The sequence below is a fragment of the Notamacropus eugenii genome, chromosome 5 (assembly GCF_028372415.1).
Source record: "Notamacropus eugenii isolate mMacEug1 chromosome 5, mMacEug1.pri_v2, whole genome shotgun sequence".
Classification (NCBI taxonomy): Eukaryota; Metazoa; Chordata; class Mammalia; order Diprotodontia; family Macropodidae; genus Notamacropus; species Notamacropus eugenii.
The window spans coordinates 267,048,428-267,068,379 of NC_092876.1; the positions used below are offsets into that span (position 1 = coordinate 267,048,428).

General features: G+C 38.3%; 1 protein-coding gene across 20 annotated transcripts in view; it reads left to right on the forward strand.

Moving 5' to 3' along the window:
* Positions 1-19,312, forward strand: part of CCDC150 (coiled-coil domain containing 150) — a 150,476-nt gene extending 131,164 nt beyond the window's left edge. For 3 of the 20 annotated variants that reach the window (XM_072612753.1, XM_072612756.1, XM_072612757.1), the window contains 6 exons: positions 7,075-7,269; positions 8,611-8,679; positions 8,770-8,931; positions 16,913-17,029; positions 18,375-18,506; positions 18,827-19,298. In XM_072612753.1, coding sequence (XP_072468854.1) covers positions 7,075-7,269; positions 8,611-8,679; positions 8,770-8,931; positions 16,913-17,029; positions 18,375-18,506; positions 18,827-18,946 — 795 coding nt within the window. In that variant the 3' untranslated portion in view covers positions 18,947-19,298. Of the gene's footprint in view, positions 1-7,074; positions 7,270-8,610; positions 8,680-8,769; positions 8,932-16,912; positions 17,030-18,358; positions 18,507-18,826 lie in introns of those variants that run through there. The other 17 variants (XM_072612739.1, XM_072612748.1, XM_072612736.1 and 14 more) reach the window with 13 other exon arrangements.
* The last annotated feature ends 640 nt before the right edge of the window (positions 19,313-19,952 follow it).

Below are 19,952 nucleotides of genomic sequence, written 5' to 3' on the forward strand. Positions count from 1 at the left end.
TTGGGCAAGGAACTGAAGAATGTAGGAGTGCAAATTGTGTTGTCATTGTTGGAGAGAATATAGAAAGAAAAACTAATTTGGGAAGTGAACAGCTGGCTAAGAATGCAGTGTCTGAGAAAAGGATTTGGACTTATGGACCCTGACTTAAAATATAGAAATAACAGATTCATCTCCAGAGATAGCGGCTGGTCAGATTATATTTGTTAGGTGCCTTGCAAGTCCAATGAAAAAAAGGCTTTAAACTAAAAATGATAGGGAAAAGGACAAGACTGCTTATATATATGCTTTTCTTCTTTTTTCATTGTGCCTACTTTACAGTATGGATATCCCCCAAACTACATACTATAAAGTAGGCACAATGAAAAAAGAAGAAAAGCAGTTGAAATACCAAAAGTTCACAGGAAACAAAATCCCAAAAACTTATCATTAGTAAAGTCACTGATTTCAAATATCTGCATAGAGATACTTAAAGTTTAGACAACATACAAGGACTAGAGGTCCTAGTAAATTTGACCTCATATATCACTGAAACTTGGGGCAATATAACCCATGATTGGATTGTGCTCTGGATAGATATATTTTATTCGAAAGAAACATGATAGGTCAAAGCAGAAAGAGCAACATTATATATATTAAGAAAGTATATTCAGGTGAAGGAATCAAGGGACTAGAGAAGAAAGGCTTAATGGAGAGTCTTTGAGTTAAGGTCAAAGAAAGGAAAAAACAGAAGTGATGTCATTTGGATCACCTATACTGAAAGAAGAAATAGATTCACTTTGAAAAACGTCACAAAATTGGCATAGAGGTATCATATGGTACTAATGGGGGATTTCAAATATCCAGACATCTTCCATAGCACACACATAAACACATGCTCTCTCTCGCACTCTCTCTCTCTTTCCCTCTCTCTCTCTCTCTCTCCTCTCTTTCTCTCTCTCTCACACACACATACACATACACACACACACACACACACACACACACAGACCAGATAACTTCTTGATCTGCTGTAATATTAATTTCATCCTTCAAAAGGAAAAGGAACCAACAAGGGGAAATTCTATCCTGGATCCAATTCTCATTGTTGGGGTAGAAGTGACAACTCTCTCCCGGAGTTTGTGATAGAGAAGTAGAGGAAATCCTGGCATGTTATGACATTCAGGCTAGATTTTGGTAAAGCAGATTTCAAATGGATCAAAGGAAATATAGGTAAGATAATAATGGACTAAAATGATACAGGGAAAGTTAGTCCAAGAGGTAGAGAACATGCTCAAGAATGAAAATCCCTTCTATTGAGAAGTGAAACTGGGATTTGTCTGAAGAGACAGATGCTTTTAAGGAGTAATGTATAAAGGACTCTAAGGGCATAACATGGTCCTGTAAAAATAAGTGTCCAGAGTATCGAAACTAAGAGTGAACTTTAAGCTACAGTAAGGGGGGAAAAAGGATCAAAGAAGAGATAAGAGTGGAGGAATCTGTGGTAACAGACAAAAAAGAGAAAGTGGAACCACTTGGTTCTTAACTTTGCTTCTGTTTTCTCTGCTGAGGAAAAGGTTGGCTTCTGCACTAGAAATGATAGAAGAGAAATTACTAACAGAGAGTCAATGCCCAAGACAAGTCAGAAGATAGTAAGAGAACATCTTGATGAATTCAAGTCACCTATTGCAGACATACTTCATTGTTGGAGGGGGCTAAAAAAGACTGCTTGATGACTGAGCCCTTATCAGAGATAATTAAAAGATCCTGGAAACCAGAAGAGATACCACAAAATTGAAGAAAGGAAAATTCTGATTAAACAAAATAGAACAGTTTGCAAACTATTGGCCAGTGATCTTGTCTTTACTTCCTGAGAAAATTCAACAATGAATCATTAAAGAGATAAATAAAACTTGAAGGTGATGTAAATGATTACACATTGGCATGGCTTTATTAAAAATAGGTCATTCCAGATTAACCACATTTTCTTTGTTTTCCACTAATTTAGGTGAAGAAAATGTGGTGCATACAGTTAGATTTTAGTAAACCTTTTTGTAAAATATCGTTGGTAAAATATTACATGTTCTTCTTGAGAAGATGGAGAAATATACACCACAGAGATGCAACTGAATATAGTTAGAACTGGCTGGAAGGCTAGACTCCAAGAATGATTGTTAATTAACAAGTGTCATCATGCCAGTAGGTCTTCAATGGAGTACCCCAGGAATCTGTGCTTGGCTCTGTACTGCCTAAACTTTTTATAAATGATTTGATGAAAGGTATAGGTGACATGCTCTTCAAATTGCCAGATAACACCAAGCTGCATTAGATAGCTAACATACTGTTATGTTCAAGATCCAAAAGATTTTGATAGACTAGAGCACTGCACTAAATCTAATAAGATCAAATTCAGTAGGAATAGATGAAAAGTCTTAACACTTGGGTGCAAAATATCAACTTCTTAGTATAACATGAGGAAGGCCAGCTGTTCTGAAAAAAATCTCAAGGATTTAGTGAACTACAACTCAATATAAGTTAGTAATGTGATGTAGCAACCAAAAAAAAACAACAACAAAGAAATACTATATCTTGGTCTTCAAGGCATAGTTTTTATGAATAGGGAGATAATAGTCTCACTGTATTCTGCCCTGATCAGGCCTCATCTAGAGATCATGCACAATTCTAGGTGCTACAATTTAAGATGGACATTAGCTAAAGAAGGTTCAAAAGAGTACAGTCAGGCTGGGAAAGGATGGTGAGTCTATGTTATATGAGCATAAGCTGAGCATGTTTAACCTGGGAAAGAGAAGATTTGGTGGAAATTGTTGGTGGTGGTAGAGTAATAATAGCTGTCTTCAAGTATTTGAAGGTCTGTCATTTGGAGGAGTATTTAAATTTGTTCTGTTGGGCTCCAGAAGGAAGAAGCAATGGGGGAAAGCTGCAAAGAGGTCAATGTCATCTGAGGGTCAGAAAAATCTTCCTATTACAAATCTCCAAAAGTGGAATGGGCTGCCATTAAAACACAAATCATCAGCATTTCTGTAGTACCAGCAATATTCAGCAGGAAGTGACAGAAAGAGAAATTTCATTTAAAGTAACTACAGACACTATAAAATACATGAGAGTCTAGCTGCCAATACACACACAGGAACTATATGAACCTAATTTTAAATATTTCTATACAAATGCAGACCTAAGTCATTGGAGAAGAATTCATTGCTTATGGGTAGACTGAGTCAATATGATAAAAATTGCAATACTTCCTAAATCAATTTACTTATTTTATGATAAACTAATCAAACTACCAAGGGATTACTATAAAAGAGCTATAAAAATAGTAACCAAATTGGTCTAGAGGAATAAAAGGTCAAGAATTAGTGAAAAAAGTAGGAAGGCAAAACCAGATCCCAAGGTATACTGAAAACAAAGTCACAATCATCAAAACAGTTTGATACTGGGTACGCAGTGATACTACTACTATTTCTATACCACAAAAATAGAAACCAAAAAAAGGGAAAAGGACTTATTTGTACAAAAAATATTTATAGCAGCTCTTTTTGTGGTGGCAAAGAGTTGGAGAGTGGCTGAACAAATTATGTGTGAAAAGTGAGGAAATGTTTTTATACTGTAAGAAATTATGAAGTGGGATATTTCAGAAAAACCTGGGAAGACTTGTGTGAACTGATGCAAAATAAAGTGAACTAGGAGAACAATTCACACAATAACAATAATATTGCAAAGATAAACAACTTTGAAAGACTTAGGAATTCTGTTCAACACAATGACCTAATACAATTCGAAAGGACTCAAGCTAACCACCTCCACATACAAAACTGATGGATTCTGGACAAATTGAAGCATATTTTCTTTTCTTTCTTTTTGGACATGATTAATGTAGGAATTTGTTTTCTTTGACTATACATATTTGTGATGGGTTTTATTTTTCCTGCCTTCTCAATAGTTAGAAAAGGAGAAAGTTGGGAAGGAGAGAATTCAGAACTGAAAATTAAATAAAGTTGAATTTGAAAGAAAAAAAAAGAGAAATACTAGGTTTCCCTTCTTTAAAAGTCTTTCAAGCAGAGGTCAGATCATTTTTCAGGTTTTTTATAATGGCAATTCTATTCACATATGGGTTGATCGGTGGCCTTTAAAATCCCTTTTAACTCTTAAATTCTGTGATTCTACTGTACTGAGTTCCATTGAGCACAATGATGGCTGGGGTACAATAAGTGGCATTAAGTAATGTTTAAATAGAAGAGGATGTAGGCTAATTGTATATTGAGGGAAGAAGATAGTAAATGAATAGTCCAAGGACTCACTGGTACTAAGAGAATATTTTAAAATCTAGAAAAAGTACTCCAATATGTTGAGATTCTACATGGAAGATTTCTGTCCAAACATGGTCAAAAATCACACAGAACTAAAAGGTCCAAATGTGTTATGATCTAAAACTTTGGATGGGATATCAATGTCATTGAGATTACAGATTCATTGAAATAAAATCTGATAATCTTGTGTAGGCTGAAGAGCAATGAAGAAAGACTGTAGGTAGGGAAACTATTTAAGTACTGAATTACCTAACCATGAGGTTAATTGGGACCTGAATTAGAATAGAGTGTTGAGATAAGACATTTCAGTAGAGGAATTATCCAAACTGATGACTAAAATGGGTTTATAGAGCAAAAGAGGAAGAAGAATCAAAGAAGACTAATTTCAGGGTTTTGAACCTTAGGAGGAAAAAGGATGACAGATAGAAGTGGGTATGATGCTATGTTTTTTTCAGTTTAATGTATTTTTTATTAAATCAAAAATAACACTATCTTTTTTGCTTTGTATGCCCTCCCCTAAAGTCTTTGGGAAATCTCAGAATATGGCTCATGTCTCAGTGTCCACAAGGGCAAGCAACTCTATTAGTTCTCAATTTAACAAATGCTTTTAACATGCACAGATATCAAATATCATTCTATCCCCTAGAAAATACAAAAACATATCAACATAATTCTCCTCCTTTTCCTATGATTCCTACTTTCCACTAATGTCTTCAAGAGCTTCAGGCTCAGAATTTTCCCCTATGGTTTAAACACCCCTGAGAAGGAAAATGAATTTTATGTTGCTGTGGGACTGCCTTCTTATTTTTCTGTGAGTTCTATTTTCCATAGAGGTACCTACAGGGTCCCTCAGATTAATAGCAGTACCTTCTGGGTTAGATTACCCTCCAAACAGAAAAACATGGTGTTGCTGGACAGGTAACATTCCAGCATTCCAATCCATTCCATTTTCACCCCCACAGAGAAACCTATACAGATATCCAACTTTATTGTTCTACTCAGAAGGCTTAGACTTACCCTGGAAGGGAACTGCACCTGGGACTGCTTGACAGATCATCCCTTTCCCATCAGACCTACACAGTGTGACTAACAGTACTAGCAGGGCAAAATCTAAATCTTTTGCTTTTCCATGTCCTAGTTTTACTTCTTTCTTTACCAGGGGCTATATATGCTATTCTTAAGTTCCCCTTCTTTCAGTAGAAGGCCATATACCCAAACTTTTAAACTTGAAACCCCATTCACAAGGGAGTTCCCAAGACAAGTCCAACCCAAGAAACATAGCATCTCTCATAAAAAGGTTAGATTCTGGGATGCTGCTGCTGAGGAAATCACCCTTCTTTTATTAGAAGGTCATTCTGGGCTCTCAGTCTTGGGGGTTCTCAGGTGGAAACCCCCCAGGATTTCTCACGACTTGACCACAAAGTTCTCTTCTCCATAACTGCCTCGTGGTTGGGCAAGTTACTCTGTTGCTTCCTGGGCTTGGAATTTTACATTGTCCAAAAACTTCTTCTAGGACATGCAGATGAACACTTGTAGCAACTGTGTTCTTTTGCCCAAAGGCTGCCTTCAGAGGTTCCACTTTTGGTCCTAATGTGATCATAGTATCTCTCCAAAAAGAATAGGCTGAAAGGGCCTATAAACTCCATTTCATTGGTCAGTGCAAGTGGGTGGCTTTTCCCAAAACAGTAGGGCCAACCAATTTTGGATGACCCCAGTAGTGAAACCCGTTCTCCAGGAGATATGAAGGGGCATATCCATAGTCTTCATGAAATCTAATCAAAAATCCCAAAGATTTCCACCCTCTAAGTTCACCAGGTTGATTATCATCAGGAACTCCTTTGATCAATCCCTTCCTACATTAGATAATCTTAAGTTTTGACTTGATGGTGAGATATCCAAGTGGTGATGTCCTTTTGATGTTGGTACAGAACTGAAACTTTGGTGTAAGGGTTAGGGAGTAATTATCTCTATTATACCAAGCAATATATGGGTTCTATGCACTTTTTTGTTATCTTTTGTTCAACAAGGGGAAAAGGATCCTTTGGTTTGGGAATTTGTATGAGCCAATAGAAATCTTCAATAGAACTAGTAGAGCTAGAAAAAATATTAATTAGTGACAAGGAGAAATTAAAATGCTAGAAGACTCAAATTTTCCAAAGTTTCCATAATGCCCAGAATTCAAATATAAATGTTATATCAGTAATCTAAACCACACGACATTATCTCAAGTCTCTTTTTAACATTCTCCTCCAGAATTAAATATAAGTTGTTGGTGCTGGACCATGAGAATGTCTTTTCAAACTATAAACCACAGCTGAATTGTCTTTAGAACTTTACCTCTGGAAGATTTTTGAGTTGGACTCTAGGCTAATTTCTGGGGGTCAGACTAAATGCTTCAGTATTCCAGTGATCTGTGATCATACTTCTTCTACCAACACAGATTATACAACTCCTGTACATTTTAGTAGATGGTCTTCCAAAGTTGCTATGATTTAAAAACTCATCACTCAGTAGTCAGCTCAAGTGATGACTCTCTTATAAGTCACTGGGCTCATTCTTGGAGCCTTTCTTGGCATAAGACTTCTTAGATCTTGTACTCTACTGATAGAGTTTTTAACCATTAAAAGAAATCTCCATACCTCAATGAGGCATCCGACTCTCCTGCTAAAAAGAATATAAGTGAAAGAAAAGATGTAAAGTTACTGATATAAACTTAAATAACTGAAATGGAATGTGAAAGTATTCTCATGGTTTTATCTGTGCCCTACAGCTGAGGAAAGCCCTTGATGATGCCAACTCCAGATCAGTGGAAGTGTCCCGGGCCAACAGAGAGCTGCGGCAGAAAGTGACAGAACTAGAAAAGACATTAGCCAGTCTCAAGGAAAAATTAAAGAGCCAGAGGGCCCAGATCAAGCACCATTTGTCTTCCAAAGCTCAAAATGTCCAGAATACAGAGAGAATGAAGGTTGTATGAAGGCCCTCTGTCACAAGGAATTATCTTAAGACCCTCTGTCTCTGTTAACACTGTCCCCTGGACTGAAATATAAGCAATTGATGCCAGGAGAAGAAATTTTCAGAATATTTAATAGCTTGTGGTGGCCTTGGGCAGTACTAGCAATAGCTGGTAAATGGGAAGGTTGCCTTGAAACAGAGTCAATAAACATTTATTAAGAGCCTACTATGTGCCAGCACTGGGAAACAAAGAAAGGCATAAGGTAGTTCCTATCCTCTAAAAACTCACAATCTAATGGGGGAGACAAAACAAAATGAAACTGAAAAATGGGAGGGTTTAGGAGGGAAGTTACCCAGAAACAGAGCAGCAGGGGTGGGAAATGATCTCAGGAGGTGAGAGTTTCAGAGGTGATTTCATCTTGAAGAATAATGACTTTCTGGAGACTATGAAGCCCAGGAAAGCTACCAGGTGAAAAAAAAAAAAGAGGAGAGTTCCCTGGGTGCTCTCCTTACATAGTGGAGTATCAGGGAGAAGTTCCCAAATGTCTTTCCCTACTACCTACTCCAACCAGAGGGAAGGAGGAGCCCCAGGGATGAGGTACTGAAGAGGTATGAGTTTCAGAGTTGATCACATCTTGCAAAATGATGATTTTCTGGAGACCATGAAGTTCAAGAAAGCATACAGGTGGGAAATGATGAATAAAATTCCCTGATTGGGCTCCTCAAATGGTGAAGGATCAGGGAGGAGCTCCCAAATGTCTACTTTCCACCTTCTACAACCCAAAGGAAGGAGGGCCCCAGGGGCAGGTGATGCTGAGGAGGTGTGAGTTTCCGAGTTGATTTCATCTTTCAGAATGATGAGTTTCTGGAGATGATGAAGTCTAGGAAAGCATCTGGGTGAGAAATGATGAGAGTTTCCTGGCTGTCCTCTTTAAATGGGGGAGGATCTGGGACAAGCTCTCCAATGTCCACCTTCTACCCTGTCCCATTAGAGTGAGAGATTCTAGGAGTAGGGGGTGCTGAGAAGGTGTGTTTCAGAGTTATTCATCTTGCATAATGATGAGTTTCTAGAAACTATAAATTTCAGAAAAGCAACAGGGTGAAAATGAACAGTCTACTTTTTCCCCTCCAACAGTAAATACTGATGTGAATATATGTGGTAAAAAATGAGGTGTGTCCTGGCCACTGAACCATTCCTCCTCACATTGATAGCACTGGAGCTTGTTCTTCAGGGCCAGGAGACCAGATGTGAAGAAAAGCCCACTCACACTTTGTGGTTCTATGCATCCTACTGGCAAATGGGGCAAGCAGATTTTCCATGATCTTATTTACATTATTCCTCATTTATTTTCAGCAAATAGAAAGAGAATTGAGGCAAGTGGAACTAATTAAAGATCAATATCAGAAAAAGAATTATGAACAGGTAGATACTTTTTACTAATTTTGTGTTTATCCGCGAATATAAAAATCCTAAACTTGCTCATTGCAATCTTTTGTGTGTATGCCTTTCCAGTCATTGAGTATCCAGGAATTTGTGGTTGAAGTTACCACTCTACATCGAGAAATGCAGATGTTAGCAAAGAGCCAACATGACTTATCAACACGAAATAAGCAACAAGAACTACGACTAGAGGCAGAACGAAAAATTAGGCTAGAGTTGGAGAGTCGATGCCAGGTAAAGAGCTGTTTAGGTCAGAGGCTGAGTCATCCATGATCACATGTTGAAACCTAGCATAACAGCTGATGTACTTTCTGAGTATAGTGGAAAAGTCTTAGTCCACCCTTAAATATAGAAATAGAAAATTTGGGCCTATACCCCTAGTAATACCTGGGAGGAAACTATAGCCTTGACTACAAAAAAAAATAGCACTTATAGATTTATGAGAACAAAGTTCACATTCTTAAAATGTAGTCAACTAAGTATGGCCTCAAAAGATATTTGAGATCTTCTTTTTCAGGGCCTTCCTACTTCTTAATATCTACCCTGTAGAAAGTATTACTACCCTAGTAGTATCAGTCAACAAGCCCAGGGCTAGAATTGTTCTGAGTGCTAGGGACACAAAGTCACTCAGTGAAACAACCCTTGCTCTTAGGGAGCTTACATTCTATTGGAGGAATCAACATGTACTTTTATAAATATATCTAGAATAAATATATACAAAGTTAATGTAAGGTAATTATGGAGGGAAGATTTTGAGAAGATTAAGAAAGGTTTTTTCATCTATTTTTAAGTATTTTGCTAAATATTTCAATTACATGTAAAATTTTTACATCCTTTTTTAAGATCTTGAGTGCCAAATTCTCTCTCTCCCTTCATTCTTCCCCTCTCCTTGAGGAGGCAAGCAATTTGATATTTATTATATGAAGAAAGGCTTTAGGTAAAAGGTTCCATATTTTTCTAAAATAATATTTTATTTTTCCCTGATTATGTGTAAAAAACAATTTTAACATTTTTTAAAAATTTTAAGTTGCAAATTTTCTTTCTTCCTCCTTCCCTGCCCTCTCTCCTCCCTGAGACAGCAATCTGATACAGATTATACATGTGCAATAATGTAAAACACATTTCCATATTAGTCATCATGTGAAGAAAACTTGAACCAAAAAAGAAAAAATAAAGCTAAAAATCCTATCCTTTGGTCTGTATTCAGACTCTGTCAATTCTTTCTCTGAAGGTAGATAGCATCTTTCATCATGAGTCCTTTGGGATTGTCTTGGATCATTGTGTTGCTGAGAATAGCTGAGTTGTTCATGGTTGATCATCATATAACATTGCTGTTACTATGTTCAATGTTTTCCTGGTTCTGCTTACTTCACTCTGCATCAGTTCATGTAAGTCCAGGCTTTTCTGAAATCGTGAGCATTGTTTGCACCTTAAAAGAAGCGAGGGATTTGGTGAGGCAGAGGGAAAAAAGGAGTGCACTCTATGGATGTGGAGCAACCAGTGCAAAGGCATAAAGACAGGAAATGAAATGATGTGTAAGAAGCAGAGAAGCTCGATTTGGTTGGAACATAGAATATAGGAAAGGAATGAGGCTAAGAAGATGAATTGGGATCAAGTTATGAAAGAAGAGCTTTACGGGACAAAGAGGGGATTTTACATTTTATCCTAGAGATAATAGGGCAGTCTGACAATTAATATTTATGAAGTGCCTACCATGTACCAGTCAGGTAAGCTGGATGGTACAGTGGATAGAGCTTCAAGCTTAGCGTTATGAAGACCTGATTTCAAATTCAACCACGGACACCTAATATCTACATGACCCTGGAAAAGTCTCTTAACCCTGTTTGCCACAGTTTCCTCATCTGTTAAATGAGCTGAAGAAGGAAATGGCAGTATACTCCCCTATCTTTGCCAAGAAAAAGAGTCAAAGCCAAGCAAAAGTTACAAAGAATCAAACACAGCTGAAATGAGTCAGAAACAACTAGTCACTGTGCTGAGCACAGATAGGCATAAGGCAGTCCCTGCCTTCAAGGAGCTCATAATCTAATGGGGAATACCAACACTCAAGGAGTGTACAGTCTAATGACAGAGACACATATAAACACCTTTCTGCAACAAGCTACAAACAGAATAAATTGGAAATAATCAACAAAAAGAAGGTACTAGAATTAAGGATTGGGAAAGACATCTTGTAGAAGGTAGGTTTTTAGGTGAGATTCAAAGGAAATCAGGGAAACTAGGAGGTAGAAATGAGGAGAGAGAGAATTTTGGGCATAGGGGACAGCAAGAAAAAAATTCCCAGAACCAGAAAATGAAGTATGCTGTATGAGGCACAGCAAAGAGGCTAGTGTCACTAGACAGTAAAGTACATGAGGTGGGTGTGGTATATGCATTGGAAAGTTGGTAAGAAGGGGGAGATTATAAAGGACATCAGATGTCAAATAGAGAACTTTATATTTTATCCTGAAGTTGATAAGGAGCCACTGAAGTTTGTTGAGTAGAGGTATGATCTTTAGAAAGATCATTTTGATAGCTGAGTAGAGGATGGACTTAAAGCAGAGAGATCAACCAGCATTATTTTGCAATAAGCCAGCTGTGATGTGATGAGGGCCAGTACTATAGTCATATCAGTGTCAAACAAGAGAAAGGAGTAGATATAAGAAATTTTACAAAGGTACAATGGACAAGTCTTGGCAACAGATTGAATATGGAGGGTGAAATAAAGTGAGAGTTGAAGATAACACTTAAGTTGGGAGCCTGAGTGACTGGAAGTATGGTACTACCCTGGAGAGTAATAGGGAAGTTAGGAAGAGGGGAGGATGTACAGGCAAAATAATGAGTCCTCTTTTAGACTGATTGAATTTAAGTTGTCTACTGGACATCCAGTTTTAGATATCCCATAGGTGGAGATGTGGAGAGAAATTAAGTCTGGGTAGTAATTTGAGAATCATGAACATAGAGGTGATAATTGAATACATGGGAGCTGATAAAGTCACAAAGCAAAGTAGAAGGAGAAAAAGAAAGGACCTAGTACAGAACCTTGGGAGACATCCATGGCTATTGAACAGGTGGGTGTGACCTGGTCAAAAATCCAGCAAGGAAGACTGAAAATTAGTGGTCAGATGGGTAGGAGGAGAATTAGGATCAAATAGGGTCACAAAAACGTGGAAGAGAGGATCAAGGAAAAGAGGACAGTTATCAGAGGCAGCAGAGAGGTTAAGAATCACAGGTATTTGAGAAAAGGCCATTGAATTTGGCTATTAAGAGATGGTTAGTAACTGGTGAAAGCAGTTTTGAATGAAGAGATCAGAAGCTAGGCAGTAAGTAAACAGTTAAAGAATGAGTAAGATTGTGGTAAGGTGCCTTTTTCCTTTCCAGTTGATGGAAGGTACCAGGTGAAGCCAGAATGGGGGCTTAGAAATACATCCAAGAATCATGGAGGAAGAAATAGTCAGATGTAATTCAGATCCTCTTACAGGTGAATTGCTGGCAGTACCACCAGTTATATGCCCTCAATAGAGCTCCCTGGCCAACCAGACTTGAGAAAGCTCACAAATTGGGATACAAAACTAAACATGGCTATGTCATCTACCAGATTTGCATTCACCATGGTAGGTTGCTGTCCTTTGAGAAAATCCCTGTATTGCTTCTTCTGACCACCATGTGAGTGGTTGCCCTGTGTGAGTTCTCCTTTAATAGTCTTTTTAGCAAGCATGTGTTTTGCATTCAAGCAATGTGGCCAACCCATTGGAGTTGTGCTCTCTGAAGCAGAGTTTGAATGCTTGGCATTCCAGCTTAAGAAAGGACCTCAGTGTCTGGTATCTTATCCTGCCACGTGATCTTCAGAATCCTCAGAATCAAATGGAAGCAATTCAATTTCCTGGCATGGCACTGCTATATTGCCCAGATTTCATATGCATATAACAATGAGGTCAGCATAATGGCTCTGTCAGCCTTCAGTTTGGTAGTCTTTTCTCCTATGCTTTCTTTTGGAGCCTCCCAAACACTGAGCTAGCTCTGGCAATTTCATCGTCAATACGTGTGTCCTTGGAAAGTATACTACCAAGATAAGTGAACTTATCCGCAGCATTCAAAATTTCTCCATTTGCTGTAACATATGGATGATGTGGTGGTGGCTGACAGAGCACCTGTGTTTTCTTGGTGTTGTTAGGCCAAATTTAGGGTGAGCAGCAGAGAATTGATCCATAGTTTGTTGTGTCTCGGCTTCAGAGGCTACATTGAGTGTATAATCATCTGCAAACAGAAAATCATGCACCATCACTCTCTCCACTTTGGCCTTGGTTTGTAGCCTTTTCAGGTTGAAAATTTTACCATCAGTGTGATAGCTGATCTTGATGCTGTGTTCATCCTCATTGAAAACATTTGACAACATGACTGAAAACATCATGTGCATGAGAGCAAGCACACAGTCTCATTTCACTCCATTGGTGCCTGGGAAAGCAAGAGAGCATTGTCCATTATTCAGAATCCAGAAAAACTAATACTTCTGGTGTAATGGCTGCTGATCCCTTTTCAGGGCTACATTCCATCTTTGGTGTCCACCTGTTCCACCTAACTCTCACCTGTTTCTCCAAGAAGCTGTAGCATGCACACTGGCCACACCTCAATAAACCATTTCAGCAGATGGGCTAGACCAGGTTAAGGATAACCGAGGGGTCTTAAACTCGTTGGTGAGTTAGTGGGGTATCTACCCCAAGAATGTAAAAACTCCTCCCTGGTGGAATGGGTGGATGAGAACAGTCTGTTCCAGTGGCCATGAAGGCAGCTGAAGTAGGCTATGTGGAGTGCTTAGAGCTTGGTTAGACACCAGAAGATGCCAATGTCATCCAGTGCATCTTCAACCATCATTAGTCATCTTGATGCTATCTTGCCACTGGGCTATGATGACTGTGCAGGAGTGAGACTGATGACTTCATGCAACTCTGCCTCACTTAAATCCAATTTACGCACGAATCAAAAGATATCCCCCATACTATTTTACCATTTTATCTATCCCAAAGTCCTGTGGCAACAGGCAAGTGATGAAGCAGCAGGTGCATATACACTGGGAGCTGTGGTCACAACCCTGCACACAGGCAGCCCAGGCCATAGGGCCTGGGCCCTATTTTTTTTCACTGGAAGCAGCAGTGGGACTCAGCAGCCCCTTGGGTGTCTGAGCAGCCTTTTAAGGATCACACTGCTCACCTCCTGGTGTGAGGAAGGGGCTAGAAAAGGTGCCCTAAACATTGCCTGCTTACCCGACCCTGGCCTGATAAGACGGATGGGGAATCCCATCCTGCAGTCGAAACACACACACACACACACACACACACACACACACACACACACACACACACACACAAAATGGACGAAAATTTCTGCAAAGATGATTCCACTCACCATGGGCACTTGGAATGTGCACACGCTTATATAGAAAACACAAAATCCAGTAGACCTGAAAGATGAACAGCTCTTGTTGCAAGAGAACTCAGCACGTATCACATCCAAATAGCAGCTCTGAGTGAAACAAGTCTGGCAAACGAAGGCCAGCTTACTGAAGCTGGTCCTGGATGCACGTTTTTCTGGAATGACTGCAGTGAAGGGAGTGCTGTGAAGCTGGTATAGGTTTTGCAATCAAAACTAATGTAATCAGTAGGCTTGTACCTTACCAAAAGAAGTAAATGACTGACTCATGACAGTGAGGTTGCCACTTGCAGGAAAATGCCACGCCACCATCATCAGTGCCCCTCATGACAAACCCTGATAAGGTCAAGGAAAAATGTCATGAAGACCTGGAGACCCTTATTATCAATGTGCCAGAAAAGGACAAGCTTATAATTTTGCATAACTGTAATTCTAGGGTAGGCTCAGACCACCTGACTTGGGGGGGGAGTCCTGGGGAGGAGTGGAGTTGGAAACAGTGACAGCAGTGGTCACTAACTACTGAAGACTTGTGTCTGTTTACTTAAACACAATAAAACTTGGACTCCTACTGGGTGGGTGAAGATTCAGTTTGTAAATTCTTTTAGGTTATTCTTGACTCGTTTCACAAAGTTATCAGACAAAATTCTGACACTCAGTGGCTCACCAAAGTAGTACACAAACACAAGAGATGCACAGGCCAGAACAGCCAAGGTCTTGGAAAGAGCCCCAAGTTTTGTTATACTGTTGGTAGATCTCATCATGCTGCTTGGGGAAGGTCCAGTATCCTCCAACTGCATCATTGCTTCTAGTGCACATTGATAATGTAAACTTGTTAAGTTGCATGTGACTCTTCATGATCCCAGTTGGGGTTTTCTTGGCAAAGACACTGAAGTGGTTTGCCATTTCCTTCTCCAGCTCATTTTACTGATGACAAACTGAGGCAAGCAAGGGCAGGTGACTTGCCCAGGGTTACACAGACACTAAATGTCTGAGGATGAATTGGAATTCAGGAAAATGAGTCTTCCTGATGCCAGACCCAGAGCTCTCTCCACTGTGCACCTAACTATAAACTTACCACTTACTAAACCAAACTGAAGACAAAAAAAAAGAGAGAGCAAGAGGAGAAGCTGAGGCACCTGTTGTAGACAGCCTTCTCCAGTTTATTCTGTAGGGGACTTACATGGTCAATTCTGTGCTTATGGTAGATCATGTTGCCTGCTTTGTGTAGGATGGCATAGAGTGAAAGTGGGGAAACATGCGCTTTCTTAGGAGGCAATTGCAATAGTCCAAAGAAAGGTGCTGAAGGCCTGAAGTAAGGTGTGGAGGCATGAGTACAGAGGAGTTCTATGTCCAAGAAGTCATGAAGGTAAAAATGATACTTGGCAGCTGATGAGTTGGGTAGAGTGAAGGAGAATGAAGAGCTGAGTCTAACAGCAGAATTATGAGCCTAGAAGACTCCAAGAATAGCAGGGATATCATTTTAAGTAGGAAATTTCAGTATAGGAGTGTATTTTGAAGAAAAGATAATTATTTCTGTTTGGATCTATCTGAGATATCCCAAAGGTTTGGTTACCTATTGACTTCTGAAGAATTACCTCCCCTGTCTGTGTCTTCTTACACAACATGACCTATATGGTAATATGTTTTTCATGACTGAACATATATACCTATAACAAATTGCTTATTGTTTCAAGGAGCAGGATAATGAGAGAGGGAGAGAGAAAATTTGGAAGTCAAAATTTTTTAAGTGAATGTTAAAATTGTCTTTATATGTAAGTGGGGGTAAATAAAATGTTTATTTTTTCAAATTTGCTCCTTCACTATTCCTAAAGGGCTATAAAATTATGCAGTCTTTTACCCAGCAATATCTCTACTAGGCCTGTATTCCAAAAAGATCAAAAGAAAAGAACCTAAATGTACAAAAATATTTATGGTAGCTCTTTTTGTATTGGCAAAGAATTGGAAATTGAGAGGATGCCCATCAGTTGGGGAATGGTTAAACAAGTTGTGATATATGGTGTGATGGAATACTGTTGTGCTATAAAAAATTAAGAGCAGGATGGTTTCAGAAAACCTGGAAAGACTTAAATGAACTGATGAAAAGTGAAGTGAGCAGAACTGAGAAAACATTGTACACAGTAACAGCAACAATTTATGATGATCAACTGTGAGTGACTTAACTATTCTTAGTAATATAATGATCAAAGACACTTCCAAAGGACTTATGATGAAAAATGCTATCCATCTCCACAGAAAGAACTGATGGAATCTGAATGCAAATATGAATGCAGTTTTTTACATTATTTTTCTTGTTTTTTTAATCTGTGTTTTCTTTTGCAATATGGCTAATATAGAAATATGTTTTGAATGAGTGCACATGTGTAATCTATAGCACCTTGTTTGCCTTTTCAAGGAGAGGGGAGAAGAAGGAAGAAGGGAGAGAATTTAGAACTCAAATTTTTAAAAATGTCAAAAATTTTTACATGTAATTGGAAAAAATAAAATAAAAATTTTTCACTTTTGAAAAAAATGTATTACCTTCCTCAGCCTGTCTGCTAAGATATACCCAGAGATCACATGAACACAATTACAAAATACTTTTCAAAGACCATGTAAATGAGGACAGAGCCAGACTGAAGCTTTCACATGTCCTCCTTTTGTTGCTGCCGTTTCACTAACAGGGCTTCTCCTTTCACACTTTTACTATTTGCCTGTTTGCTGCCAAAGCTATTTGCTCAATGAACAGAAATGGCATTTTTTAAAAAAGTCTTTGCATCACTTTCCTCTGCAGGAAATGGAAGAAACAATCAGACACCTAAGAAAATGTAAAGAGGTAACAGAACATAAACTGAAAGAAGCCAGCGTGGAATCGGAACAGGTGAGCCAGAAGCATGGACATAAAAGACAGGTACAGGAGTTTTAGTCTCTTTCTTTAGTCAAATGGCTTTAGCCACTAGCAGATTTCTCTGTCCCAAATATTTTTTTAGTTTAGCAAGACCTTGTACCTTGATTAACATATCATTATGTAAAAATAATTAGCCTCAAGTACCTACTACAGAATATGTAATTCTAAAATTAGAGATGGAATTATTTATTGTCAGGCATTACAAGACAGACGACTCTAGTTTAAACTAATATAATTATTTGTTGACATTCTAATTAGTGAATTTGTTCGTTGGTCTTCTGGCACTGATTTTATCTTAAACTATGTTCTTAAAAGTAAGTACTTAAACCTTTCTATTAGACATCATCTTGAATGTTACTTGGATGTAGTATGGCTTTGACTTACTTGTTTACTTGGGAAAAGGAAGGAAAAATCCTGTTTCTTTATCCCCAGTCCTTTAAAGACAAAGAGTGTAACTGCAGTATATCAAGATTCAGAGAGGAAAACCTGTCTTTTTAGTTCTTTGCAAAAGAGGATCTACTACTGAGCAGATACGAGCTGACCTTCTTGTGGAAATGCAGAGCAGCCAGCAGTGACACCTTTCTTTGATCTGAAGCATTGGGAGAGCCTGTCCTCAAAGTCATTTTGTAGGCAGTAACTATTTATAGGTTTTCCAGTTAATGTTTATGATTTGGAAATTTATGAAATTGGAAAAAGTACAAAGGTCTTAGATTTAGAATTAAAAGATCCCTTAGAAGTCACCAAGTCTCCAGCTTCCTCATTTTACAGGTGAAGAAACTGATACAGAGATGCTAAGTAATTTTCCCAGGGGAACCTAACTAATAGGTATCTGAGGCAGAATTTGAACTCTGACCCTAAGACCTGTCCTGCCTGTTATCTGAGAAGGCAGCCCTACATTATGACTCTATTGCCTGTCTGTTCCAGTACATTCAGTGCTGGCTTTAGAATTAGGAAGACAGGAATTTGAGCTCTCCCTCTACTACATGGGAGCTGTGTGAGAGTGGGTGAGTCATTTTAACTTCTCTCTCTCCTAAGCAACTTTCTACCATTATAGTTGGAAACAAGCTGCCCATCTGTGTGAGGGAAAGGTTTATACTGAGAGTTCCTTATGCTGATGAAATCACAGGTTTGGGGAAAAAAACTGAGAAGGCAACGAGAAGTAACAAGTTAGAAAGAAGCAAGTCTCAGAAGACAACATATAATCAGAGTTTATCAAAAAAAAGGTTTTAAGGCGCTTGAGTTCAGAGTTTTACCCATTCTACCCAAATACATGCTTTGTGTCAGACTAATACGTTGCTACATTTATGGCTATTCCTTTTGTTTGACTCCCAGTCATTCACATTCTTAGATAACAGCTAACCTAGAAGAAGCTCATCGTTGGTTCAAGTCTAAGTTTGATGGCCTGCAACTGGAGCTTAGCAAAAACCGGTTACAGCGGCTTCCTCAGCAACAGAGTTGGAAGGAAGACGTAACTTTTGTGGTATGGACATCTTCATTTTCATATGGGATTACTTTTACTAACTAATTACTAAAGATCTTTCTTTATCTTTACTTCCTAACCATACCCCAGTTTATAGACCGTTTAAACAGCGAGAATAGTGGATTCAAACTGCTGATGTAGGTTTTGTCTTTCTCATAAAGAATAGAAGTTCATATTCCTGTTTTTCTGAAACTTGCCTAAAACTGATACTGATGCTTTAATATGACATACAAGGACAAAATTTGGGACCCCTCTTTTACAAAATTAGTTCTTCTCTATAATGTGTGCTTAATTACATTCATTCTGTGTTGTATCTTTAGCAGGATGAAAATTCAAGGTATAATATGCTACCTGCTCAGTCAGCATTGCACCGCTGGGAGACTAAACAGCAACTTAGATACATGTCCAAGAAGTACCGGTCAGAGATGGACAGGAAGTGATCCCCACCACAAACAAAAAAGCATCTAAAATTGCTAGTACAGCTCCACAATCATGTGAGCCTCGGGACTTTGGCAGGCTTGAATTCTTTGATGATGGCTGAAGATTTTGCTTCAAGACTATCCTTTTAGGAACTCTTTTCTATCAATAGGAAAAAAACTAAGGCCAAATCCCCACCCATCCACATAGTATTTATTTAGAATTTGTTGTATTTATTTAGAGTTATTAGAATTATATGCATAATATGTTTATTAGTTGTATTATAGGATACTTTAATATATTCCTAATTTTTAAAATAATTTTAATAGAATACTTTAAGATATTTCAATCAAAATCATCATTAAAAACATTTGTAGAACACCAAATTTGACGGCTACTTTTGTTTCCACTTAGAGTCTAATCCTCTAGTATCCTTCATGAAGCAAGACTCTGGATAGAGAACCATAAGGGGAAGAAATCAGCGAGCTATTTCTGAAGTAAATATGTTAATTTTCATACATGCCTCCCTATTAATCCTGAATGGGGATGCACCCAATATGTTGAGGACTTTTACCTAGATCTCTTGACGTTGTATTGGATACCAACAGAGTCCATTCATCTTCACTTTTACCATATAACCAGTTCTTATCCTTTCATGGTAATATCCTTCTCTGGAAATATTCTTCTGACATTGTCCTTCTCTGATAATATACTTTATTCCACTTTTCCTTTGCAATTTTTTGGTAATATGTTATAGCCTGCTCACACCTACCATGCACCTCAGCCATTGTCTTTTAGGTGAGGAACAGCTGTAATTCCCCAGAGTCATTCTATCATTCTTAACCATTTAGCATTACCAGAAGAGTGCTGATATTAAAAAAGATGAGCCTTTGCTTCAGGAACAATCTTGAGATCATTAAGAATACTGTTTGTATTCAAAGGACAATCCAACCCACTCTCCTCTACCTATTCAATTTTTGTCCAAAATATATGTACTGATAAACCAGCTCTATAGGTTTACCTGTCCAA